We start from the raw sequence: 26,751 nt of genomic DNA, 5'->3' as shown, positions 1-26,751 counted from the left end.
GTACGAATTTTTGCCCACATGCAGAGGATTAAACGTTCTCCAGAGATGCTAACAAACAAAAATGACCTTGTCCAGTGGTCTAGGTCATGCTCCGCTCAATAGGCTCTGTAGGGGTGACAAGGAAGCCTTCTGCTGATGACGCTGTTCGTGTTGGCACAAGTGTTGTGCACGCAATGCTTGCACCAACATGAAGTTTTGGTTCAACACCCTGCTTTTGGGGCCTTTGTTTCCAGTTCATCCCATTTCCTGCAGACTAGCATTTAGGTTGATATATGCCAGCTCAAGACTTTCCTTTTCAATAAGGTGCTTTTTCTCTCTCTCTAACACTCTAAAGTCACTGATTAGCACCTCATATTGCAACCCACTTATAAACCCTTATACTTTGTTGCTTTGTTGCAGGAAGACTTTGATGACTCGGACTCATCATCCGTTCAGGTGCTCTCAGAAGCAGAACAACTAGATGTCTCTAGCGTTGTTGAAGTGTGGACTGACCGTGGAGACGAGCTACCCGATGAAGATGATCGAACTCCATCTCCAGGTGACCTTGCCCGTGGCTTGTTTTCTGGGCTGCCCTTTTGTATATTGTCATCACAACATCAACTCCATCACAACAGCATTATGATCACTGTTGTGATGGAGATATTAAATCGTCCTTGCAACTCTGATATTCTGTTAGGCTACCCTACTTTTCTTTTGCCAAGTAATACAAATTATGTGGATGCAGCAATTCTCAAATAAAGGTAACTGATTTCAGTGACCCAGGTGTACAATGCCTATAATGTCAAGATGCGCTTGTCTCTTTTTATTTGAGCAGCAATGCTCACATGCTTAGTTTGGAGTGCATGAGCCCACATGGTTGAAGTTAAATTGGTAGTCTTCTGCTACGGTGGCCGTCACATGCAACCTGTTTTTGCAAGTTCCGTTCAGCAGTATCAACCGAAAAAAAAAAAAAAGACACAGACCTGGAACTGCAGCTTAACTGAACCCTCTTCTTACCCACTGTAGCTACGTTTGACTTAAATCAGATGTATATTGCTACACACCGCTACTTTATTGAAGGCACTGTCATATTTGAGGGGATATTTGACATACAGCATTACGGCATCAATGGTGCACGAATAATGTCTCCTTACTCGTAATACTTGTAGCCGATGACTTACAAGTTCATGTGCTTTGAGCCGATGATTCGAGACTTTTTATCTTACCGCCTTCATCCTACCACCTTCCTACCACCTTAGCTCTTTCAGTTTAGTTGCACTCTCTTTGGAGTAAGGTTGTGCAACTCACCCACATTTACTGACAGTTCCACCACAATTTGTGACTCATGAACAATTTTTAGTTACGCCTTCCAGCCTTCTTGGGGATTTCCCTTGACAGCAGGGTTGCTCATTAGAGCGGAAGTGCGTACATACTGATCTCCCTTGCTTGCCTAGTAAGCGGATTGTCCATTATTGTCCCTTTGTTGGCCCATTGCAGATGCCCGATCAGAGCCAGATGATTCGGACACTGAAATCGAAGAAAATGGCGCACCACAGGTGGATGTTCCAGTGGCAGTTCCATCAAGCGAGCAGCAACAGCAGCAGCAGCAGCAGCAACAACAAGCAGTGCAGCCTGTGCCTGCACATGAACGGAGTGTTTCGGATGAAGAAGGAACTGTGAGTATCAGGGGACTGGCCAGTTTACCTGTGTTTGCTTCCTAAACCCTTTAAGGATGAGGCATGAAAATACCAGAAGGGCATTACCCTAGAAAAGTGCAATACACACCAGGATTGAGGATATTCAATGAAAGAAAAAAAAATGTTCGGAAATGTTTATCAGCAACAGGTTTGTTGTCTATGGGCAACACCAGAGCACCAAAAGCCAGCTTTGCCCCAAGCCATCTATGGCTTTGTGTGCAACTTGTACAGACAGCTCTCGTTGGATGTGAGACAGAGGTGCAACTTGCATGTCCTCTAGATTGCCTGTGTGATAGCACTGCAGCCGAGGATTTTGTATGTCTTTCTTTGTTTAAAAAAAAAAGCAAGTCGCACAAGAAAATCTTTTTTCCTCCTCCTCTGTTCCAGCTTTAACTCAACAAATTACGCTTACTGCCCATCATTAAGTGTTGGCCAGGGACATTTAGCCAAGAAATTGATACTAAAAACTGAAACTTGGCAAGAAAAAAAAATTGTTGGTTTGTTGCATTTAAGGCAGCACTTGTTCATAAACTGCAATAAAACATTACATCGCATAAAAAGCCTTTGGGTAATGTGGATCTAGAGCAGCCTCGGTGCAAAATTTTGCATTTGAAATACAAGTGGACACGTCACAAAAAGCTAGGAAAAATAGGTGTTTGTGATGCAGTAATTGAAAAAGAAAGTTGCCATGGCCAACTTGCTGGAAATGATGCAGAGCCCAGAATGTTGGAATCAGCACGGCTCCGTGGCATGACCTCCGAGGTAAAATGGTGCCCGTGATGTGCTGAGAATCTCGGAGGCAATCTACTGGGATTTACATCATATCCGCTAGCCACCAGGTGCACATGTTGTCTGCTTAGGTACTTTTTAAAAACTGGTAATACTAATAAAATTATACAATTAGCAACCCTGCAGCTTGACCGATATCACTTCAGTAGTATATTACTCGTTTATAACTGATTTAGTCATGGTGAAATTTTGTTGCAGGTGTCCTCTAACTGTTCTAAAGCTTTTTTTTTTTTTTACTGTGATCTAGGCTCCCCAGGTTGGTTTACTTTTATTGCAATTTGAAAAGCTTCAGAATAATTTACTTAGAGAAAAAATGGCAAATATCTCTTTCAGTGGAATTAAAGCGTCAAAGATGTTCTTTTATGTACAGCATACGTGGTGTCTTCTTTAATATATTGATGCAATGCAATAAGTATCTTTTTCTTTTTTCACAAACTGTAAATTTACCACAACTTTTTTCTTTCTTCAAGATCACTGCGAAACAGCCAGCACATGTTAATGTAGCTAAAGGGTGTCATCAGCTAATTTTTACGCATTTGCGATGCACGGATATTCACATGAGCACCCATGAAATTTTCACGGTCATCATACGATTGGCTCTATTGCTTTGTTTTATTAATGAATTTGAACTCTGGATTGCGAGGGGCGCAGAAGCAATCGATGAGGTGTGATCTTGAAACATAAACCTAATATTGAAAATCACTTTAATGATCGTCTATATTGTAGCTTGTTTGACCTTCAAGGTGCAGTATGCTATGTTTTGTAAACGAACACCATGGAAACCAACACTACTCTTTCTGACTGCCATTGATTGCAATGCGTTTATTCGCTTGTGTCGTAATGTCTCATTCACACTAAATTTTGTGCAGCGGAGCGTAGTATAAGCACTTTACAGTGGTCAAATGTTTTGTGCGGCTAGTTTGTTCACTGTTGTATATGTATGTTATTGCATGTGTGTCTTTTGCAGTCTACTGGGTTTGGCGTAAGTAAACAAACATAAAAACACTTTTAACTTAGCTGTGTGCAGACAGCAATACTTGTGTGCATAATACAAGTTTCCAGCATACCTCCGCACCACAGTTTATTTATTAATATGAAGGTTTTTGTAGCAAACTTGTGAGCAAACTAGTCTGTACGAATTTGGCGTGCTGTTAAAAATTCAGTAATTAATGCAGAATGCCACCTGCTGGCACATTCAGTGTATTCACACGGTAGCGTTAAGGGCCCCGTGTCGCAGAAAATGCAGTGTCGGCGTCCAGCGCCGTAGCTGGCGTTGTTGTCCTGTAAGCAAAAGATATTCTATACGCCACTAAAGTACTTCTTCTACCACTAAAGTTGCTCACACTTTGTCTTACATTCTTTACAAAGTTATTCCTTGGAATTTTGATAATGACAGTGCCCAAACAAACGTCATGAAACAAAGCACCGACAGTGTGTGCCTTTTATGTTAAATCTTCTCGGACTAAAATAATAAAAGTGCGAAACAGTAACAGAAGATCAGCCCACGCAAGAGGCCACATTTCTACCATAAAGCTCGCATTCGTGCTTAGCGTTCGCTGCCAGCGTTTCCCGGTAAACATTATGATTACATAAGCTGCAGTTGCCCGGGAAGCATGAGAAGCAGTCGGGGATCTTTAAATGCTATCGCGTTCCACTCTTAAAAGCGAAACTTAAGTGTCCTCCAAATTTTTTATCTACATGCCATTCCATACCTTGTGCAAGCAAGTGTGTAAAGGAATTTCTCCCTGAGCCTTAAATTATTCCGGTCAGGAATTGCAATGAATGCCATAGTTGTGGGGACGCTCGACTCTCTCGCATCTCTGTTGTTCTCCTTCCCCGTCAACTATAAGGTCACCTGACATTTGGTTTCACTGCATAATGCACGCAGCTGTGGTGGGAGCCGGTGCACAGTTTCACAGCAATGGCAAGAGACGGCGCGAGTGTTCAGATTTTATGATCCATTTCATGCATAACGGGCGACCCTACAAAGGCAGAGAGAGACTTTTCTTGCTGCTTTCATTTGCGATCAAGAAATAGTGCATCACATATGAAAGAAAGATGTAGGTATGCATCCTATAATTTGACCTAGCATTGTACTATTCATTTATGTCGCAGCACGTTAGGTAAATATTACGTTGAAGATGTTGCAGATCTGAACACGTTCACCGCCGAGCGAGTGGTGCAACACGTTTCTGCGAACACAGTGCACCGCTAGTGCTCACGACCGAAACATAGTATGTCGCATACCGACGCACAAAAGTGCACAAATAATACGTAATTCGACGTAACCTTATGTCCGCGAAGTGTAGTTGCGATATATGAAGTACAGTGGAACCTCGTTTATACGTCCCCCGGTCATGCGACGACTTGCATTTTATGATGAATTACAACCCGCATTTTATGATGAATTGGTTTGGTCCCAGCAAAACCCCCATAGAAATAATGTATTAAAAACCTCGACTATACGGCATAATTATACGCTGATCCCGCCTCGTACGATGCCTCTCTGGTACCGTTCAAGAGGGGGGGAAAAAAAAAGCCCTAAGCAGACGCAGGCTGGCATGTGAGCACACTGCAGGTGGCTGATAATGGGTGTACAATACCGTATTTACCCGAATGTAATGCGACTGCGATTCTAACGCGAGGGGCGACTTTCGAGTCACGCGAAATAAAAAATAAAATAACACCGCGAATGTAATGCGGGATGAATGGAAAAAAAAATGGTACCTTTATTTAATAAATTGCAATTCGGAAACTAGTTCTTTTCACTCATCTCCGTCGTCTGAAGAGGAGATGGACCTTTCCTTGGGCGGTATTTTCGGGCGATCACTTTCGCAGATAGTTTTGCTTTCGCGAAATTTCGCGTGACTCGGCACTGAAAGTGTCCCCAACAATTGTTTCTGACACTTTCCTAAGCTCGCTATCAGTGCTAAGAGAGCTGTCGGCCATATACTTCAAGGGGTTCGATGCCGGGATTCTCGCAAAAGCAAAACTATCTCCAAAGTGATCGCCTGAGAATCAAGTCATCTTCCGTGCTGTCGAGCTTATTTGAGATTTAAAGGGCCCCTAAACCACCTCAGATATTTTTTGAACATTTCAAGTAAACACGCGCATCGAGTTCAGAATGCAATCACGATCAACGATGCCAAACGCTGCAGCGCCACGCGCCGTGGGCGCGCCACAAAACCAAAAAAAACATGCCGTCCTCCTCCCCTCGCTTTTCCGGAACCCCAGCGGTCGTCACGACGTCAGCAGGGGGAATCTGGTGATGTCAACGGTGGAAACGATGTCCATTGGTCGAACAAGAACCTACGACTTCCGGTTTGTCTTCTAGCAGGTACGCGCGCTCCCTGCTCGTCCTCGCCGTGTTGCTCGCTTGTGCGCGCAAGCGCATCGGTATTTACAGCCCGCAACGCAAGTGCCAAATCGCTCGTGTTCCAACACAGTCATGCCAGGTCTGATTAGCTGCGCGAATATAGTGCGACAGTGTTGGCCTTTCCAGACGTGCGCGCAACACTGGGTCTATAGCGGCACGCTTCGCATAACACGCGCCGGCACCGCAGCAACAGCGGGTAGCCGAGAAGCGCCGAGTCCACGTCCACGTTACCGGCACGCTAACTCGCCGCACGCCGTTTGCCATTCCCGGGCCACCGTTCGACAGCGGTTTTGCTCGCGAGCGGCGAGATTTCCTTGCCGTACGTAGAGAGGATGAGACCGGGACTCATTTGTGCGGCAGCCTCACCGCCGGTGATCGCTCGACGGCGCCGATATCGTCGCTAGGCCTTTTCTGGTTCCCTTCAAAGCTAAAGCGGACGGCGCTTCGAAATGGATTACCGACGCTCACAAGCCGCAATATTTTCTTATTGTTGTTATCGCTCTTCGCAATAATTGTACACAAAGAAGAAAAATACGCTGATATTAGCGGCGCCGTCGACTGCGATGCGAGCACAGCCGAGCCGGTCGTCTCCTGTCGGTAGCCGTGCACTCGGCAGCAGCCGATGTTTTCGTTGCCGGTGGCGGAGGCGCGCAGCTCTGCGGTCGTCGATTGGCCCGTTGAAGGTGCAGCGGGCGGGGCGCCGGCCGAACTGCCGTCTACTTCTTAAAAGACGGCATAACCATTTCATTCGGGGTCGGTACCAGGTCACTTCAAGTTCCACAGAGCCTTTCCGTCTGGCCTCACATTTAAAGAGGGCTTGCCGCTGGTCCCGCCATTTGCAAATCGTCGACGTTGAAACACCGAGCCGCGGCGGACTTTTCCAGCTCCTCAGCCTTCAGAATTGCTCGTCTCTCAAAGCGGTCATCATACTGAATGCGCTGCGCCGGCACAACATCGGGAATTAATGGAGTCGAACCGTAAACGGCCATAGGGTATGCAGCATCATAACCAGCCACAAGCACAGCGAAAGCAGCGTCGATTGCAACCAAAAACAAGTTCTGACTTTGGTCCACTTGTCTATAGATTGGATCGAGGCGTAAAGTTACAGGTTGCCAACGTAATGCTAGAAATTGCAGAGTTTAGATAGAATATGTTTTAAAATGGTAAATTTTGCCATTATTCGAATGCGATGTCAGGGTTGAGTTCAAGCAACGAAAATCATGAAAAGAACTCCTGTTCCAATCGAATAAGTACGGTGATTTTTTAATAATTTAATCTATCTTCCTTGGAGCAGTGCAGGTGCGTGCCACGGGCTTATTCAGGCAATCTGTACCCGTTTTTTGAGCAAGGCTGAACGTCACTGCCTATATTCTTAGTTTTTCAATTATACGACAGTTTTGGGTGGTCCTGTCAAAGTTGTATAATTACGGGGTTCCTTCTTTCTGGGGTGTTGCGTGCCAAAACCAGTTCTGATTATGAGACGCCGTAGCGGAGGGCTCCGGAATAATTTTTTACCACCTGGGGTTCTTTAACGTGTACTACAACGCAAGTACACGGGTGTTTTTGCATTTCGCCTCTATTGAAATGTGGCCGCCGGCGGGGATGTGGCTGCTTTGTAGTAATTCCTCAAAAAGTGTTGCACACACACACACACACGCACACACACACGCACACGCACGCACGCGTGCGCGCGCGCGCGGAGTGAGACTTTAGTGACTGCACTACCTCTGCGTGGCTTCTGCCGCTTAGCCTGCAAAGTATGAAACGGAGGATAGTGCCACCTGATGGCATTGGGTGCGAGAGGAACATGTTTCCTTCTCTGGCTATGGGATGTAGGTGCGTGTACGCTAATGGTTGGTTCACACCATGAAACTTTCTATCGTGCGAGGAGCTGCGCAACAGTCAGTAACACGAGGGACTCGTGTTCGCACCGAGTCTCTTGCTGCACGTGCAACGAAATGCTCGTTGTCGCCCATCAACTCTTACGAGATGCACATAAACTCGCGAGGTCACCTCTTGCAGGTTTGTTCTAAATTCATGGTTAGTGCAGAAATATTTTGTGTGTGTCTATAAAAAAAGAAACGAAGGCGAAATACGCTGCACATACAACAAACGTGGACATTATATTACGGGCGCAAATACGGTAACAAGCTTCCCTAAAAATTGCAAATCGCACTGATGTCGCCTTTCACTCCATGTTGCTTTAGTGTCGCTGACACTCGCACTGTGCCTACAACAGTGGCATGCTAGCTAAGAAGATCGCATTGGCCACACTTGCAGCTTCAGAGGCTACAGCATGCGCATGACTGCACTTACGGGTAGGTAGAGAACGACATATATTGCGCTCACCAGCAGTATCGCATCATACCTAGATATACACAGCACAGAATAAACCACGTACTTATTCGCAGACAAATTGATTTTACAACAGGCTGGAATGATAATGATAATACTCTCCAATGCTACAGTACAGAAAAGAAAAAAAATAATGCTATGTACACTCATGGTGAAAGCCCGATTAGGCTCATATCAACACTGCTAACATGCACACATAACCCACAGCTATTTTAATATGCATAACTTTCTTTCTTTATTTGCTCCCATTGCATACATTTGCAAACAATGGGGTTTCCAAGATAAAAGTTGCGTCTTCGTATCATTTCTAATGTATGTAATAAACTTGAATTGAATTGAATTTAGGCAAAAACACTTCCATATACTACACAGTACACTTGTCCTGCAGACTTCCCTTCACACAAACCACCGCACAGATTTAAAATACAGTAGAACGCCAGCAAATGTACTTGTAAACGACATGACTGGCCATGCCTAAACCATTTAATGGCTAATCGGATGATTACAACTGCGAGCAGCTTCTGCCCCTATCCCTTCCATTCTCTCTGATTGGCTTATGACAAGTTATGGTTCTTTTCTGGCAACGAAAATCGGTCTTGGACCGATCAGCACAACAAGGGCTTTTCTCTGTCGTGCAACATAGATTTTTCGGTCCCCAATGTTGTCGCCAAGCGTAAATTTTCCGTTATGAATGGGGCATAACTGTGCATTTGTTTGTGCTATTTGGAGGACTGTCTCACAAAAGGCTTCCCGCTTTGCTTCGGAGCAGGGCTCCGCATGGGCAAACACAAAAGTGCGAATGCGCTTTCATTTGCAGGATTTGTTGTGATGGAACACCATCACGAGTAGCCTTTCCTTAGCAGTTTATCTGTATTGAGCTTAGTGGAGGCCTTTTCTTCTTTTTGCTAGGTGCATGGCCAAAGAGTTGGCAGACGACAGAGGCAATGCATGCTCTGTCAGTTAGGCGACATGGGCCTGGACTCGTGCTTGTGATGGTACCTCTTATGCGTTGTGTTCCGTCACCTCGTTTCTCCCATCATCATGCTCCATTGTAACCCTCTTTCTTCCCTTCTTCCCCTTCGCTTACGTAGAGTAGCAGGCCAGATAACTCCATATTCTGGCTGACCTCTCTGCATTTTGCAATCAATAAACTTCTTACTTTTCTTATTTTTGTGCAGACCTGCACAATATGTTTCGAAGCTTGGACAGCATCGGGAACCCATCGATTGGCATCGCTGAAGTGTGGACATCTTTATGGACTCAGGTTGGTGCCCCGTCTATGCTGTGTGGCCTGGAACACAAACTCTGTTTAATGAACCCTGAATACAAATGATTCGCCCCCTTTTTTTTCTCCCTTGCAGCTGCATTGAGAGGTGGGTTCGGGGACAGCGTGCCAAGTGTCCCCAATGTAACGCACCAGCCAGGAGAGTCGATATCCGCCCCATCTTTGCACAGAAGCTAATGGTGAGCCTTGCTTCGCTTCAGCATTGTGAGCCTTTGTGCCAGATTTCTGCATTGTGAACTGCCAAAATTTACAGAAATTTCAGCGAGGGTGGCCCAGTGGCCGCGGAGTTCCGCTGCTCAGCACTAAGGTCATGGGTTCAATTCCCAGCCATGGTGGGCACATTTTGAATAGTGCAAAATGTGAAAACTAGGGGTGTGCGAATATTTGACAATTTTGAATAACGAATCGAATAATGCCCTATTCAATTCGGTCTTCAATCGTGCAGTCGCTATTTCTATAAGTCTACGAATATTTTTCTAATAGTTCTTTAATTGTTTAGCTTTAAGTCCTCTGATGTCCGCTATCAAACATAAAATTGGAGCAAAAGTGCGATAAATTTCATAAAACGGGAGAAGTTATATATACTGGACCCAGCTCTAAATTGCTTAGTGAGCCAAACTTCTATAAACCACAATCAGCAACACTCTTTGAAGAATTCTTGTTATGCGTACAAACTGCTTACTTGTGCCGAATGCTCCATTTATACTTTTAATAAACAACGCTTTATTATGTACAATTATGTACAAACTTTCTAATATTGTGAATACTAGGATATGTACATTGTTTAATATTAATGGCGAGAATGACTGTTTCTTGTTTGTAAACTTTTTGAGTAGTATTCAATACTTTGTGTTAAGGGTGAGCAAATAGTAGTTTTTGAGACCGAATGAAATAGGAATATAATACTGCCAGAAGTGAATCTAATTGAATGGAATATAGAATATTTTTTATAGTTTGCGAATAATATACAGCCTTCTCACCAGCAATATCACAATTTTAATGTTGTGGTATTCATGACACTAGAACACTGCACATTAAAAATCATGCTCTATTTTAAGAGCACGAAGAGAGCCTTAAGAATAACTAAACAGTTTCCTTACGAACTCGGCACTCGGCCTTGCACGGCCTTGCACTCGGCCATGAACGCTTGAAGCAGCGAAGCTGGGCGATTGTATCCCAGCATTTTCCGGAAGTTCACGCGAAGTTTTCATCTTATTACTCATGATGATGATAATTTCCTTTTGCGTGTCTCGGACTTATGGCCGTCAGTGCGCATTGCATAGCGCAGCTTGCAACACCGACACTGAGTTGCAGTGCCGACGACGTATCCAGCAGACCCGTTTCGTGAATGCGTCTCCCTCTCTCGCTCTCATAGCGCGCAAAACCTCCACATCACAGAGCACGAGCGTGCAAACCCGCCATCTGTGGACGAAGACGACGACGCTCGAATGCAATCATATGGTTCACATAAATGCATGCTCTGCGAGCGTGGCTGTATTTTAATGTTGTGGTTACGAGGCTCGCCTTGGGACCGGTGGTACACGGGTTCGAATCCTGCCTCGGCAAGAAAGTTTATTTTCGTTTATTTCTTCATAGTTTCTTGATACGAACCACGAACCACAAATAAAGGCAGCCCTGTGGCCAAAATAACATTTGTGTATACCCTAACACCCAAACCAGAAATGCGGGTTATCTATGGTGCTGGCAGACCGAGTGAAAAAAAAAAAAGCACTTTTTCTCTATTGCGAATGGTTGCGGCAAATGGTGCCACTACTGTATCAAGTATGTTGAAATGCCTTCATATTTAGTACAACGGGAGGACACATGTGGTGCATCAATAAATAGTATTCAAACAATACCCACTGCTGAATGTCATGTCTAAACTAAATGTTATTGCGATTTGTCGTGGTTACTGGAAAAGCCTGAATCCCTGAGCGACAGCGTGCTCTGATACATTATGTCTGCTGTGCAAGGGCTAAAAGCCATCATATGTTTGCTTCAGTATCGTGCACAGTCGATAACATGGAATACTAGTTGAAGTGGGAGCTGAAATTAGTACTTTGTTACGTTCATTACTGCCCTTTACTGCAATGTATGCCCAACGAGCTGCACTATTGTCAACACAAAAATAAAATTATGGTATTGCGGCCCGCAGAACCGCTGGACGGCCTGGAAGGCGATGAAATTTTAATAAAACAACAAAAGAGTCTTCGGTGTGTGCAACACTTGACTTTTAGCACCTGACATGACATCCTTTTGTTAGCTGCCTTCTGTTCCAATGTGATGGCCTTTCCCTTCGGCTTTCCACTTGGCTCATTGTGGTCGAGTAGCGCGTGGCAAACACAGCACTCCGCTGTGTGATTGAGGAGGCAAGCGAACTTCACCGCGCCGGCTTGGCTCGACCAGCTCGTGGCCTCCGATTTTGCACCGGTTTGCACCGGTGCCTCGTGTGATCTGGTAAGCTACGTCCAGCTGCGGATACGCGTGGTATGCTGCAGAGAGAGAGAACGGAATGGTAATAATTTTTCGCTCTGCCGCGCATAGCCATGCAACGTGGCCCCTGAGATTGTACCGGGGAGATCTCGGAGGCCACACCCCGCTGCAGTAAGAGAGAGAGGTCAAACTGCCATGGTGAACGAGTGCTGTACACCACGAAAAGCAATGTACTTGGCACGCAACGGTCGGGTATATTTTTGGTTTCAGAGTCGAATCTAGTTTGTCATATCCATTGGCAGGTAAATTTTACTTCGTTAAAACGAGGTTTCAATTACATGGATATCTATGGGTATTTCAAGGGGAATTTCATTTACTTTGTTATATTCGTTATTTTGTTATGTATCGTTTCATTATAATGAGGTTTGAGTGTATTTGGTGAATATGTACTTTAAGTAACAGTTAGTGCCTGTTATAGGCGCTGAAAACTGAATTCTTTAGAGCCTAAACATCTGGTCTCTAGAAGAGCAATGAATTTAGCTAGTTGGTGTGTATTCATTTTTCTTGCGCTAAGTACTGTAGGATGAAACAGGGAGGAAACGAACACTGAATATGAAGTGGACATGAAGTGACACACGGGAGCACAAACAACCAACTAGTTAATTGTCAGATCATACCACAGTATTTAAAGCACACAATGACGCAGTGGCGTCATTGTGCGGCTGGCCATGCATCGTAGAATGCGCAAATGCACAGCTTACTTTGACAAGATGACATTCGTCGCTGAAGAAAAAGATACCAGGGAAATCCGAGGAGCTTTAGAAGCATAACAAGAAAAAGACAACTGCATGAGCACGCTTTCAGTCATGATTGCTAAAGCTGAAATACCTACGCAAGGAATGCATACACACACAGAACGTAACGATAGAACGCACCTACAGTACTTAGTGCAAGAAAAATGAATCCGTTCTCTAGTCATGAATTTGACGAAAACCCATCTGGTCAGGTAGCATGTTACAAAAAGCATGAAATTGGTCACTGAACAAGTTGCATTATTATTCTTGTCTTCATAGCATAAATACTGGCACACTTAAGTACGCACGCAGGTGGTGCCACTGTCATGCTTCCGGCACAGAGGAAAAAATTAGAATAACTAAAGTGACCCATTTCAGGAAAATATGCATAAAACCTTATACAGTGCACTTGATTTCACACCATGACAGCTGATGATGTGCTTCTTACAAACTACTTCTATGCGCATGTTCAGCAACCGTTGCTTTATGTTCACAGTTTTCGGCAAGCATGAGTACTTTACGCAAAGCCTTGAGGAGAGCATATGGAATGACTGCTGCAGTGCTGTGGGAGACCTCACGGCACCCTGTCATTCGTGATTCATGATTATAATTCTGGCACCAGTTTAGTGTGCAAAGAAAAAACAAGAGGCGAAAGGCAGAGAGGTCAACCAGATTAGGTGTTAGTATGCAGAACCACAAGTGTAACTGTGTTGGGCTTTGTGCATATAGCAGAGCCTTACCTGGGCCAGCAGAGTACGACAGTCTGCTATGTAGAGCCGTCAGTCGGAAGCCCATTTCAGAGGCAGTAACAGATGGCACAGGTAGTGAAGACAGTTCCTGTTATGCTAGAAGACCCGCAAAGGTTTCGTTCTGTGAGTCAGATTTCCGTGCAGAAGCCATGCGTCTAAAAATAGGTAAATTCTACATTTCATTAGTCTGCTAGTAAAAATATGATCACTATGAACTACTGCATGTAGTTTTTTCTTGTAGTGCAAATAGCACAAGAGCCCAGAGTCCCCCTCTGCAGTGCACCTCATAATCAGATTGTAGTTTCGGCACACAAAACCTCCAAATTTCTTTAAAAATTCACTTTCATTTTCACATTCACTAACATTGTGAAGAAAGCTCCCATGGGGGAGCAGAAATGCCATTTGTTCTTTTCTTTCAATATTCTTATCTGCTTAGGGTCAATGTTTTCACACAACTGCATCACGTCGGCACATGTGAACGGAACTTGCCGTAGAAAAGTGGTCTTTGTTTTGAACGAGGTCGTTGCTAGGTGCACACGTATCTTTGCTTGCACATTATGTCGATCAGGTGTTGACGATGCTTGCGTGCAGGCGTTGGACACGATTCAGCTGGACCAGGTCATGAGCGAGTTGAATGCGGAGCGCGAGAAGCGAAAGCGCTCCGAGATCGACGCTGAGCTGATGCGCCAGAAGTACAAGCTGCTGTTGAACGACTACGAGAAGGTCAAGTCGGAGTATTCCAACATGAAGAGAATGAGGTGCGCTGCATGACAACCAGTGTTTCAAAAGTGTCATTACATCGGCTGTAGTTACTTCCTGTGTGCTTCTTCTGCTTTGTTGTCATTGTTTCAGTAGACTTTGTTTGTTAGACGCAGAAACGTTTTTTAAAAATTTACCATGCTGAATTTGTCGTTGCGCACAGTCGGGTTTAAGTTGTATGGGTTTTGGTAAATGTGTGCTCTCATCTGCAGCACTGTATTTATAAGACCCTCGTTAACGACTCTTATATCCACTGGAGCGGCTAGATGACTGCAGTTTTCTGCTGTTGCATGCAGATAGGATAGTTAAACCCTCAACCTTGAGACAGGCAGCGTGCTACACGGGTAGTGTGTTGTACTTCCTATCCATCTCATTTTTTTTCTTGACTTCTTTCTTGCTTTACTTTGAAACCTCTGAAAATGCCGCGTCATTGTTGTACCTATTAATTACTACATCTTAATTTTCTTTAATTTATTAAAATTTTCTTTAATTCAATGGGCTTTCTTAAATGAAATGTTCAGTATGCTGCTTTCTTAAATTGCCTTTCTTGTGGACATTGCTACTTAATGTTTTTTCAAGCATCCTTACGGACATGCACAAAGCACTATAATGCGTATCATCATTTTCACGCCTTTTACCTAAACATGCAAAACCCACATGCCCATAATTTAATCCTAATATAAACTTGGATTGGTTAATTGCCCTTCTGAAAGATGGAAGAATGGCTAGCCTTGCCATGACCAAAGTCTCGGTAAGTCAGAAGAGACTCAAATGCAGAAGACAGGTGGCGACGCCACATTGATTTCCCGTGCCAGCTTTCCAAGATGTGATGGATTTTGATAGCACCTGCTTGGGTTTAGTTAGTTAATCATAGTTAAAATATGATTACAGTGCTTTCTAAAGCAGACAAACACAACTTGCCATGTTAATAGAAATTTTGATGCACAAAGACACTTCGTGAAAATGCATTGAAATCCTTGACCATGCTGCAGTTTTGGTGCGAAACGCAAGACAGGGAAGTCTGGCTTATTTTTTTATTTCTTGCAGTAAACCTCTTTATGGTAAATAAGTCACTGGGTTGTGGACCTTTGAAACAATGTGCCTTAGCAATCTGAATTATAATTTAGTTTCGCATTTTAGCATTCCTCTAATAGATCTGCTTCTGCAACTACTCACAGGCTTGAGACTTCTGCCTCAAGTCGCATTGACTGCAGCGCCGGGAGCAGCTCTTCACAACATTCTCCGGGCAAGTTCACTTTGGATCGCGCCATTGACCTCGGTAACAACACGTCGTGTCGAAATTTGGCTGTCTCTGGGGTGCTGAATCTGCTGGTGGTGTCGCAGAGCAAAAGTGGCCTTTTCAATGGGTACGGCCTTCGCAAGGTAGGTGGATGTGCTACGGCATGAGGAATACTACTCCCTTCTCCTATCCAGCAAGCTCCTTGTGTGTGTAATCTATGGCTCTTACTCATATGCTGAATGGCATAACATTAATGTGGCCAATGAAGCTACAACACCCCAATGAACCCACAGGAAAAAGCTGCAGTTTCATGTAGTTTACATAAAAGAAGCTGTGGCAGATGATTCCCAAGTGCTTGAATGGATTGTCGAATGATTTTTTAACCACAGAAAAAAGTGACATGTGAAATGTGACTTGTCAGCAGAGCTAAGCACGCCAAAACGTCGGCCTGAAAGCTTATTTGACTCAAAAGTTATTTGGGAAGACGAAAATTAAGCACCTAATGCCATATGTATCTTTATCCCTTTGTGTTTCATGTGCTGTGCTAGGTTTTTCCTGCCATACATTGATGCAGCAGTACAGTGCAGTCCACTTTAACGATACCACATAAAACGATATATTGGTTATAACAATGAGTCGACCTATGAGTATCAACTTATGCATTAGGGCTATGAGAAAAAAAAGATAACATATAACGATATATTATTCACTGCATATCGGATATAACGATCGAAATTTTGTTTCTGGGCAGCGTTTTCATGCAGAATAATCATGAAATTTGCGTTCCTAAGTTACCCTTAATCGAGACAGGTCGAAAGTTTGCCTACGCGAGTTCGTATCTACCATCATTACCGTGTAGCGAATCCTGCCCGCACGCCGATTGCGAACGAAAGCTACGGAGAGTATCGCAAGTTGGCGCAGCGTGCATAAGATGGCACCAGCTGGTACGCGTCCGCATTGCCAGCAGTCGTGCGAGCGTCCAGAGAAGAGGAAGAGGGGGGGGGAGAAAGCTATAAGCTAGTGGCGCCTGTGCGGCCTATGCTGCCTTTACAATCTCCCTCTCTCAGCGAGCATGGAAATTCGCCACGGAAGGAGCGGTAGGTGCGCCGACAAAGCGCAAAGCCGAGACGAAGATGCAAATTTTGCAAGACTTTAAGAAGTACGAGCTCGCGCAGTCGATGATATCGACGATTATGAAAACCAGTAGCGCCACGATCATGAAGGCTAGAAGCAGTGGCCATGTCGATCAAAGGAAAAAGTGGGCTTTGTGCGTCAGGACGAAACCCTCATGGGTGAAATTAACACGGTGGAAGCCGCTGACATAACCGAACACTGGGAGCACCTTGCTACTGACGATGAAATAGGTGGTGTTTCGATGGAGGAGTTTCTAAGTGCGGGTAGTGCTGCCTCGTTCTGCGAAGAGATCTCCGCCGGGGCGATCGTTGTCTTGTACGACCGAGGAGATGCCCTTACTGACTTTGTTATTGAATTTGTTATATTAACTCTATGGCGACGACAGCAGCGGCAGTGACGGGGATATTGACAATGGCCCGTCATTGACACCAACCCCAATGTTCAACCAAAGTGCAATGTCTTCGATCGAGTTGCTCATTGATTTCATGCATGCTAAATTACAGCCGCCAGTGTTTGCGCAGCAGCTGGACGCGATGCACCCGGCGGTTGTGAATCCGAAACTTCTGCGAAAGCAAGTGCAGATTTTTATTTCAGCGCGCCTAACGATTGAGACGCTACTTAGAGGCATAAACGAACGTTTCATTTTTCACAGCCTACTTTCTACAACGTCGATTTTTTATCGCAAGTGGCAAATTTGGTTTCGGGACTGCAAAAATATATTCGTTTTTTTTTATACAGCCGTCCAAATATAGCGATGATTTTTTATAACGATCGGATTTTTCGCTCTTCTTGATATCGTTATAAGTGGACTGCACTGTAGCAGAGAGCAGTACCACCATGCTGGGCCTCCGAGATTGGGTGTTCTGAGAACTTGTGACAGGCCAGTCTCGTAGGCCATGTTGATGCGAAAAGCTTGGCACAATAAAGGGTGCTGCAGCACTGGTATTGCTCCATGTTGGCCGCATAGCAGTATAGTGTTGAGCACAGTAGGAATGACAAAAGCAAGGGATGGTCCCAAAGGCATGGCAGGAGCAGAATTTCATTACTGGTAACGCTGCTCATGGAAGGGGAGCATTCAAAACCATCTTCATTGAAAAAATTTCTGAGGAGATGTGCTTTAGGACAGATTCCAAGCCTTCTTTAAAGGGTAGCGCTCTTTCTTGTAGTGATGTCTGTCGTTGAAGTTGGAGTAAAACTTGAAGTTAATTTGCATTTTGCTTCTGCATGGGAGAGAAGACAAAATTAAATAGTGTAATTACAGGGGAAATATTGAAAGGGGATGGGAACCCAGGGAGGTACACTTTGTAATGGTGGACCACAATTAATAAATCTGGACCACTTGGTCAAACAGCTTTTCAAACAGAAGCTACTGTACTTGTAATGCATCGGCACAGTACTCCCAGGCCCCAAGATATCCGATTTTATTTTATTCACCTCATACCCACTGTAGTGGTTTTGTGGCTACGGCATTCTGCTGATGAGCATGAGGTCACGGGTCCGATCCCTGCCATGGTGGCCATATTCCAATGAGTGGGTAATGCAAAAACGCTTGTGTACTTACATTTGGGTGCATGTTGAAGAACTTCAACTGGTCGAATTAATCCGGAGGCCCCCTCCCCACCCCACTATGGTGTCTCTTTTAGCCAGTGTGTTGCCTTGGAGTGTTAAACTCCACAATCTCATCTGAGCCAATCTGATTCACTTTGTCACTGTCACCTTTCGTCTGAAATTGCCACACTTTTCGTATCCTCTTTCGCTAGGTTTCACTCTTCGACTTGAAGTCATCCCAGTACATCTTGATACACAAGGGTGAAATCAAGGACATTGCATTCCATCAGCGAGACGCACTTGTGCTCTCGGCCTCCAACGACAAGACGGTCAAGCTTACTGCCATGATAAGCGACAGTGTCGTTCAGACGTAAGTACTATGAACAACGGTTGAGCAAGTTTATTGATTGGGAAAGTTGCTTATTCATCTTCTTAGAACTTTAGTTCCAAACGAGACAGGTTCACATGAATTCACAAGAAGACGGAGGCTTGATGTGATCAACAAAGGTTGAAGATGGGATGTTTGCTACTGGAGCAAACATTTAGACGCGGGAGCCTGTCTTCATCGGAGCAACAACTAACACCCCTGCCAGATGGGCCAACTTCGTGTCGCTTTGAGCAAATGCACTTGATTGCTAATATTGGTGCCAGGCTGCCACCTGGAAAGGTTTAGTCGCATTCACTGTGCAACGCATTCGGCAGCAAGTGCGCCAGTCAAACTCACTTCACGGTGTCAGGAGTGTATAGCCTCGATATTGGTGGAAATGCGGTTCTGTGTTCATATTTTATGATGTTCATGCTCATGTATGTACTAGTGACCTTTCACAAGGCTTTACAGCTGTTGGCAGGCACTGAAATAGACAAACAATAAGCAATCAGTGCTCAAAAAAAAAAAAAGTCTGCGAAGCTTTTTGCAGATGTATGACAATCTGAGCAACTAATTCGTCAAATATAGTGAAGCTGTCTAAGTGAGCTCTGTGGATCAGTTTGCTGGCTGTTCTTAGTGATGATACATCACTGACGCACTGGTCATATAGTCGAAACCACTTAAAACGATACCGGTTTTAACAATACAGTGCAGACGATTTATAGTGAAACTACATATAACAATAGATTGGTTGTAACAATGGGTGAACTTAAGGGTATCAGCTTATGCATTAGGGCTATGAGAAAAATAACATATGCAGTTAAACCTTGATACAGTATAGACCACTTACGACGTAACCGCTTATAGTGCAGGACCGGATATAGTACGGTCTTTTCAGACTCCCGTAAATTTTCCCATAGAACTCCATGTATACAAAAACCGTTTACAGTGCTGCCGTGTGAGACGAAATACTGGTTATAATGCGGCTTCCACGGGAAAATCTCGCCGACAAGAGCAGTAGCGAGCATGCTTCTCAACGAGGTGCGCCCACTGAAAGGAGAGGAGATCAACAAGGGCGATGCGGAGGAGGAGCATGAGATGCAGAGCAAACGAACGCAGAGCAAACCGCTGCTAATCAGCGGTGTGTTTTGCACTGAACGCGGCTTCAGTTTCTATGCACCCGTCGGGATTCGTGTCGTGAAGTGCAGATATCGCGCGAACGATGCTGTCAATTAAGCAGTGTTCCGCAAATTTAGTTTAGAGCTACAGTAAAACCCCGTTAATTCGACCCTCGCTAATTCGGAAGACTCGTCCTCTAGTCCCGGCCGGCGTATGCATTATTAAATGCAATCAAACTCTCGTTAATTCGGACTTGTTTGGCCGCACATCGGTTAACTCGGACTACTTTCGGAGCTTGGTGAGCGAGGAGCGCCGCAAATGGGCTACGCAAAAGAGCAAGAATGGCACTAGTGTCCAACCGAAACGAAGCGGCGGAGTCCGCATCGCCACAGCCATCAGTTGAAATCGTACAATGCCATCAGCAACGCCGGAACACTTCGAGCCTATTTGTGTCTTTAAAGCCTGTAGTCTTGCGTTTACCGCCGCGCATAACACCGCGTTGGCTGCGTCATCCACGATCGCGTCGATAGCGGCTGCCGTTTTCTCCGCAGCGATTGCGGCGAACAGTAGTTTCATTTTTACTCGGTACGCGCGTCGGCCACGTGCCTAAAAAACTTCGTAGTCGCCATCGATGATCGCATAGATAGTGACCGCGGTTTCGACTGCCAGTTGTTGCAGCGAATGGTAGTTAATTCGTCCAGACGCGGTGCGTGCATCGGGCGCGTGCCTGCAGCAGCGCAAAGTCGCCGTTCATAATTGCGTCGATAGCGGTCACGGTTTTTTCCGCAGCGGTTGCGGCAAACGGTTGTTTCGTTTTGACTCGGTGCAAAGCTGTCGAGCCTGAAGAGCACCGGCTACATCGCGATTATGTTTTCGCCAGCTCACTGGCGAAAACGTAATCACGATGTGCGCGCGATAGTACAAAGCGTGACTACATGCTTGGTCTACATGTTTTGCATACGTGCAGGGCTTGAAAATCGTTGTTTTGGTTATATAGTGCGGTACCGCTTATAGTGCCGATATTCGCGACTCTGGCGACTTACGTTATAAGCGGTCTACACTGTATATTAAACTTCAATATAACGAAGTGTGTTAATACTAGATTTTAATATAACAAAATTTCACTGCTGTCACGAAGGAATACAGATACAATAAATAAAAACTTTCACAGACGCAGGTGGTCAAATGGTTGCACTACATGCAGATGCTTGCAAACTCGCCTCAAACTGTGCGCGCCGCCTGTCCAAGAGCGACCGCCAAACTGGAGCAACGTCATGTTCTGTATAAAGTCCAAATGCGATAAGATTCTATCGCACCCCATGCGTTGCATGCTTTAAGTGCGAGTGAAAGGGTGCGAGGATGAGCCGAGAAGGATGGTGGCTTAATAAGCACAGTCTTCCTACACGAGCAAGAGGAAAGGGTGGAGGGGAAGAAGCTTGCGGTAGCGCGATCAAGTGCACGCGATCAAGTGCGGTCAAGTAACGCGATCAAGTGCGGGGGGAGTTGGGGTTGGGTCTCCTTTTCTAGATGGCTATCAGTGTGGCTGAGAGCATATGCAGCCCACGCACCCTTTTCTAGAGGTAATTTGTTGCCTATGCAAGGACTGGGTGACCTGGGTGTCCTAGAGGTTGCATAATCTCGAGCTTTGGAGAGGCATTGAAGTGAGAGGTAGATGAAGCATTCACTTCCTACTACCGGCGCTTTTCATGATAGTCGTCCCACTGCGGGCAATACTATCAGCCACTGGGGTGGAGTGGACGCGAAGGTGTGGCTAGCTCTGCTTTTTACAACTGATGTGAACATATTGTTGATACAGATTGAAACTGTATCCTTCGTTGCCGACTCTCAAATTCAACAAAAGGATTTTTTCCTATTTAGATTTGGTTTTTCCGATTGCCCAATAATTAGGAAAATTTTGCGGCCCTTTTTGTGTAACACAAATTCTTTGGCAACTGTACTTATTTGCATAAAAGATTGAATATTGATACAACATAGCAAATTGCTGGTTTTGCTGACTTCGTCATATCGAGGTGTAATTCTATAGCGATATATTATGACCGTATGTCAGATACAATGATTTTTGCCTTGTGGGCGGCATTTTCCGTGCAGACCGACATTTGTGTTGCTAAGTTCCCCTTAAATAAACTATGTCGAGACAGGGCGAAAAGTTTTCCTACGCGAGTTCGTATCTGTCACCATTATTACCGTGCAGCACGTTCTACCCGCGCGCTGATGCACCGATTGCAAAAGATACGCAAAGCATCGCAAGTTGGCTCAGCACACCATAAGATGGCACCGGCTGCTTCTTGCCTGTGTTGTGCGTCGTCTGCGATTGTGATGCAGAGAGAAAATTTAGAGAGAGAGAAAGTTTAGAATTAATGGGATTCTACGTGCCAAAACCACAATCTGATTATGAGGCACGCCGTAGTGGGGGACTCCAGAATAATTTGGACCACCTGGGGTTCTTTATCGTGCACCTAAATCTAAGTACACGGGTGTTTTCGCCCCCATTTAAATGCGGCCGCTGTGGCTGGGATTTGATCCCGGACCTCATGCCTAGCAGCCTAACATCATAGCCACTAAGCAACCACAGCGGGTAGAGAAAAAAGTAAAAAGCGAAGCGGCATGGTGGTGCCCGCTTCACTGCTCTTGGTCGCGTGGCGCACGATTTGAGAGGTGCCCATAAGCAGCCGCTGCTAATTCAACCATTTGACCATCTGCGTCTGCAGAAGCTTCCATCTATTGTCTCAGTATTCCTTCACGGCGGCAGTGAAAGTTCGTTATATTGAAATTATGTGTAAACAAAGTTCGTTATATTGAGGCTCTAAATACATGGTGTTCTATGGACAAGAAGTTATAGAAAGTGAAATGCTTCGTTATGTATCGACAATTTCTTCATGTTGAAGTTCTTTACATTGAGGTTTAACTGTATCTTCCGAGACCTGAAGACAGTTCAGAGGGACATAATCGCTTTTTAATTCGGTTCTTATTACTGACTGTTAAAAACGAGAACACCTGCCTTTTATTTTAACACCACACTCAGGTGTTTGAGGCAGCATCTCCATGTACTGAGGCAAAGTGAGCCTCTCCTCAGGTTCCTCATGTTTGTTATGCTGAAAACCAATTAAAATGTATAGATAATAATGAAACCTTGTGTAATGCGCTGGCACGTTGGTGCTACGTCCTATATTTTTACGTCATCTCATGGTATTAAAAACTCGCATCGTGGGTGCTTTTTGCAGTCTTTGAGGACACAACGGTCTAGATCAAACTATTGTCAATTTTCTCAAAAAGCAACTGCAAGATTATAACAAACCACTTTCATACAGTTCCGCATGCACCTGACTACATATGCAGCATGAATATTTTAAGTAATTGCTTCCCAGTTAATTTTTAAAAGGGTTGAAGTCAATGTGCATTATAATGTACAAGAGGTTTCACAAGGATATTAGTATTTCTTCCTGGACATCTTGCTCACCCTTTTCGTTGACAGCATTTGTAGATGGTAACGTCTCCAGTACGACGGCCACGAACTTTGTTGAGCTTCTTAAATCACACCCGCAAATGTGCAGTCTTTCGAATGAGAAAGACTGGCTTATTACAGTTCCGCACCTTTTTATCATGTCAGGTACATGGCAACACCTTTGTGTTACAGTTACCACCAGCCTGTGGAAGCCTGGAGCTGTGCATGGGACAAGGACGACAGCAACTGCTTTTACGCGGGCCTCCGAAATGGCTCTGTGTTGAAGTACGACATACGTGTGACATCTGAGGCCGTCTGCAAGCTGCCCTCCACCAATCGATATGAGCCCGTGGTGGCCATGCAGCACATTCCTAAGGGGCCGTCCTGCGCCGAGGACAGGTGACATAGCTTTCCAATTCTTTGTGTATGCTGGCACTTTGCTGGTGACTTGAGGCCAGCTTCTTTAGCAGCTATGAAGTAGGGCTGCTTGTAGAAGTTTTTTAGGCAACAGCAACAGCATGTTGTTTATTGCCCTACCATTTACTTTTGCTTCAAAGTTTTTTTGAGCTGTTATTCTTTCTGAAGTAGTTCATACATTTGTCCACATATTTTCATTCATTTCTCTGCTACAGATGCCCGTCAGGCCTGTTGGTGTCCCAGTTTCAGATGTGCTCCTTCTTCGAAAAGCAGACTGACACAGAGTTTAAGGTGCACCCTCTCCACATGGAAGGTGAGTACTACAATATATTGTCCATGCGAGAGTTGTGGGGATGAGGGGGGTGCCGGCGCCATTGTGCGGGCTTCACCTGTTCTGCCATCCCTCTTCATACCCGCCCGCTCCCAACCGGTTGCAGCGCGGTAGTTTGCGGTGAGGGCGGGGCGCTGACGTCACTACGCAGCCGTGTCGGCTGCTAGTTACTGAGCGTGGCTCTCTTATCTCCAGGATCAGTGCACGGTACGTACATGCTTTCCCTCTCGTTCGCCAACACCTTTGTGACTAGGACTGGAGCTCGCGCACGGTGCCTTTGCCCGTGCGGGGAGTGTGTACTTTGTGCTGATCCTTTTGAGCCGCACTTGCCGAAAGCCTAAGCCGAAGGATATTGCCCGAGTTCTCGCGGGTTGACCCATTGGTTATCGCCAGAGCAAGTAGCATAGCCACCGGGACTTTTCCTAGCGGCGTGTTCTAGCTTGAGCCTGTGATCTCGCAGGGACGCTGCGAGATCCTGCGAGACGCTGCGCCCTGGTGCAGGGACCCCTTTGGTTCCCCGCCGCGTGGGTGTTTGTGCAGGGCTGACACCGATGGATTCAATACTAAACGGTTTCCGTCAACTCAGGGCTTCACTGTGTTTTTGCGTGCCTTGCTCGGTAGCCCCTTGCAGCCTCTGAGCTCGCGCGCCAGCGGTGCTAGAGGCGACGGCTGACGCAGCCCTGTGGCTCGCTAAGCTCGAACCCGCGGTGATTGGTCTCCTGTGAGACACCTAGAACCCACAGAGTTGATTTGTGAAGAGCAAGACCTACATTTCCGATTATGATCCTCATGAGGATTTGATTCGCACTGCACATGCCATTAATGGCCAGCTGCAATGAAATTTTGGACTGCATATGAAGCCTAGCTTCGTATGGTTCAGATTAGAGTAAACAACGGCTGCATATTTCCGTGCTTGATCATTATTTTGCTGCACTGGTGCGATGTACGCTGTGTGCCGCATTGTGCTGCCACTGTCGCCATGAATTTAGCAGTGTATTTTTGTTTAGGTCGGCAAACTAAACAGAACTCGCCTTATTCTACTATATTAAATTCTACTCAGTGAGGCTCACTCTGACTCAAACTGGCTAGCGTTCTACTCAGCCAGATTCAGTTGGACTCAGACTAGCCAAAATTCTACTCGGCCAGGCTCAGCCAGGCTCACTCACACTCGCGGATCGGTCTGAGCCTGAGTGAGCCGACTCACGAGTGAGTTTGGTGACCTATGTGTGGCGCAGTCTTGTGCTGACTAAGTGCAGACAAAAAATCCAGATCATGCTCATTGCGCCCCAAGTAAGTTTAGAAAAATCGAGGCACATTGTAATTTGCTGAAAAGTGCCAAATGTACGTTGAAGCATGGTGCGCAATGAAAGGCACATTTTCCATGCCGTTAAGCACTATTATTGCCGCACAGTGAGATAGTGATGGCATTCATATTACAAGAAGCCGTAGTGATGAACTCGTTGGTTACTTGTATACTGGCGTAACTCCGTGTATACTGGCGTGTGCGTATTAGTATCATTTATCTCGTAATAGTAGCATCAGCAAAAATGGTGATTCTGCAGAGCCCCTGAAACAGCTTTCGGCTGTGGGACAGAACTGACATAGCCGAGTTCAGAAGTGCAAGTGTCTCCGCATAGGTCTCTCGCCATTCTTGCATAGAGCGCAACTCGGTGAGTCGTAACGATCTGCTAGTGGAGATGTGCCGGCTGAAGAAGTAAATGTTTCGAAGACTTGCTTATCTATTGAGCACTCTATATGCTTGAACAATTTTGTGCCAAGCCGGTAACCATTTTTTTTTAAAATTCGGGTTTGGTTCGGGTTAAGGCACATTCTTAGAATATTGGTTCGGGTTTGAGTTCAGTTCCGGCTACAATTCTGGTTCGGTTTTCGGTTCGGGTATGGGTATGGCTACAGGTTTGACACCCTGAATACAACGCTTACAAGTTAGTGTTTTCATCCTTCAAGAAAGCTGTGCATCGTGAAGGGCTGGAAACACAGGCAGTCCTGGTGTAGCAGTGGCCCATGAACTTGGCTACACAAATTGATTCCATTCCTTAATGTGCCAGTCACTATTTTTGCAGCCCTCTTCCCTCTACCATTCCACATTTTGCTGCCTGAATTAGGCACATTGTTTTAGCAATCACCTAGTTGCGTTCCTGACAGCTGATCGCATAGTAGCAGAGTAGAAGTGGAAGTAGTTTCGCATTCTTGCACTTTCGCCTGATGCAACGTGCAGCACGCTGCCAATAGCACCATCTCATCTCTCTAGAACAGCAGGCGTTTTTGCTGGTGCTGAAGTGCATGTAGTGCAAGCAAGGCTGTTGTGTTGGTCTGCAAAGCTTTCTTATTTTTTGTTTGACCAATGCTGTTGGTGAGGCTGGGGATGACAAGGTGTCCTGATGACGATGAGATATACGTTGATGCCTTTTATGATGGTGTCTATTGCCGTTGTCATCCTCGTCAGTGTAGAGGAAGAATGGATGAACAAATGGGACGGATATGGCAAACTGAGTTTCAAGCTTTCAAGTGCTATCTGGTATAAAGGCTTAATAAATTTGACTTGCAACTGTCTGACACGATCTTTTACAGTGATTCCAGACTTTGGTGAGGCACATTGTAAGACCTCGACCGTGCAGCTCTTTTTTGTTGAGCAAGAAAACATGCTGAAGATGTGACGCATGCTGTTGAAACAGTGACAGTAGCTTCAGTGCCTGTGGCAGGTGCATTGGTAGTGTTGACCGGCTGAACCTCAATGCAGTTAACACATGTTTGTTTCAGTTGAGTTTATTGGCTAGTAATGAGCTGCTTCTCAGATTTGTTGTCAGGGAATTGATGCTTATTTGCAAGTATAAAAACATGAACATGGACTTGTTTTCTTCATGTTGCAGTTGTTGCATTAATTGATTGATTGATTGA

The 26,751-nt window shown here is 45.2% G+C and overlaps 1 protein-coding gene across 3 annotated transcripts in view; it reads left to right on the top strand.

The window, feature by feature from the left end:
• Window positions 1-26,751, top strand: part of LOC119433692 (E3 ubiquitin-protein ligase RFWD3) — a 41,963-nt gene that overhangs the window by 7,070 nt on the left and 8,142 nt on the right. For all 3 annotated transcript variants that reach the window (XM_049659442.1, XM_037700946.2, XM_049659441.1), the window contains 9 exons: window positions 400-538; window positions 1,477-1,655; window positions 9,375-9,460; window positions 9,558-9,660; window positions 14,049-14,215; window positions 15,395-15,599; window positions 18,351-18,508; window positions 23,280-23,486; window positions 23,720-23,817. In XM_049659442.1, coding sequence (XP_049515399.1) covers window positions 400-538; window positions 1,477-1,655; window positions 9,375-9,460; window positions 9,558-9,660; window positions 14,049-14,215; window positions 15,395-15,599; window positions 18,351-18,508; window positions 23,280-23,486; window positions 23,720-23,817 — 1,342 coding nt within the window. The remainder of the gene's footprint in view (window positions 1-399; window positions 539-1,476; window positions 1,656-9,374; window positions 9,461-9,557; window positions 9,661-14,048; window positions 14,216-15,394; window positions 15,600-18,350; window positions 18,509-23,279; window positions 23,487-23,719; window positions 23,818-26,751) is intronic.

The sequence above is a fragment of the Dermacentor silvarum genome, chromosome 11 (genome assembly GCF_013339745.2).
Source record: "Dermacentor silvarum isolate Dsil-2018 chromosome 11, BIME_Dsil_1.4, whole genome shotgun sequence".
Lineage (NCBI taxonomy): Eukaryota > Metazoa > Arthropoda > Arachnida > Ixodida > Ixodidae > Dermacentor > Dermacentor silvarum.
The sequence above is the reverse complement of the archived record's forward strand: the minus strand, read 5'-3'. Positions and strand labels throughout refer to the sequence as shown.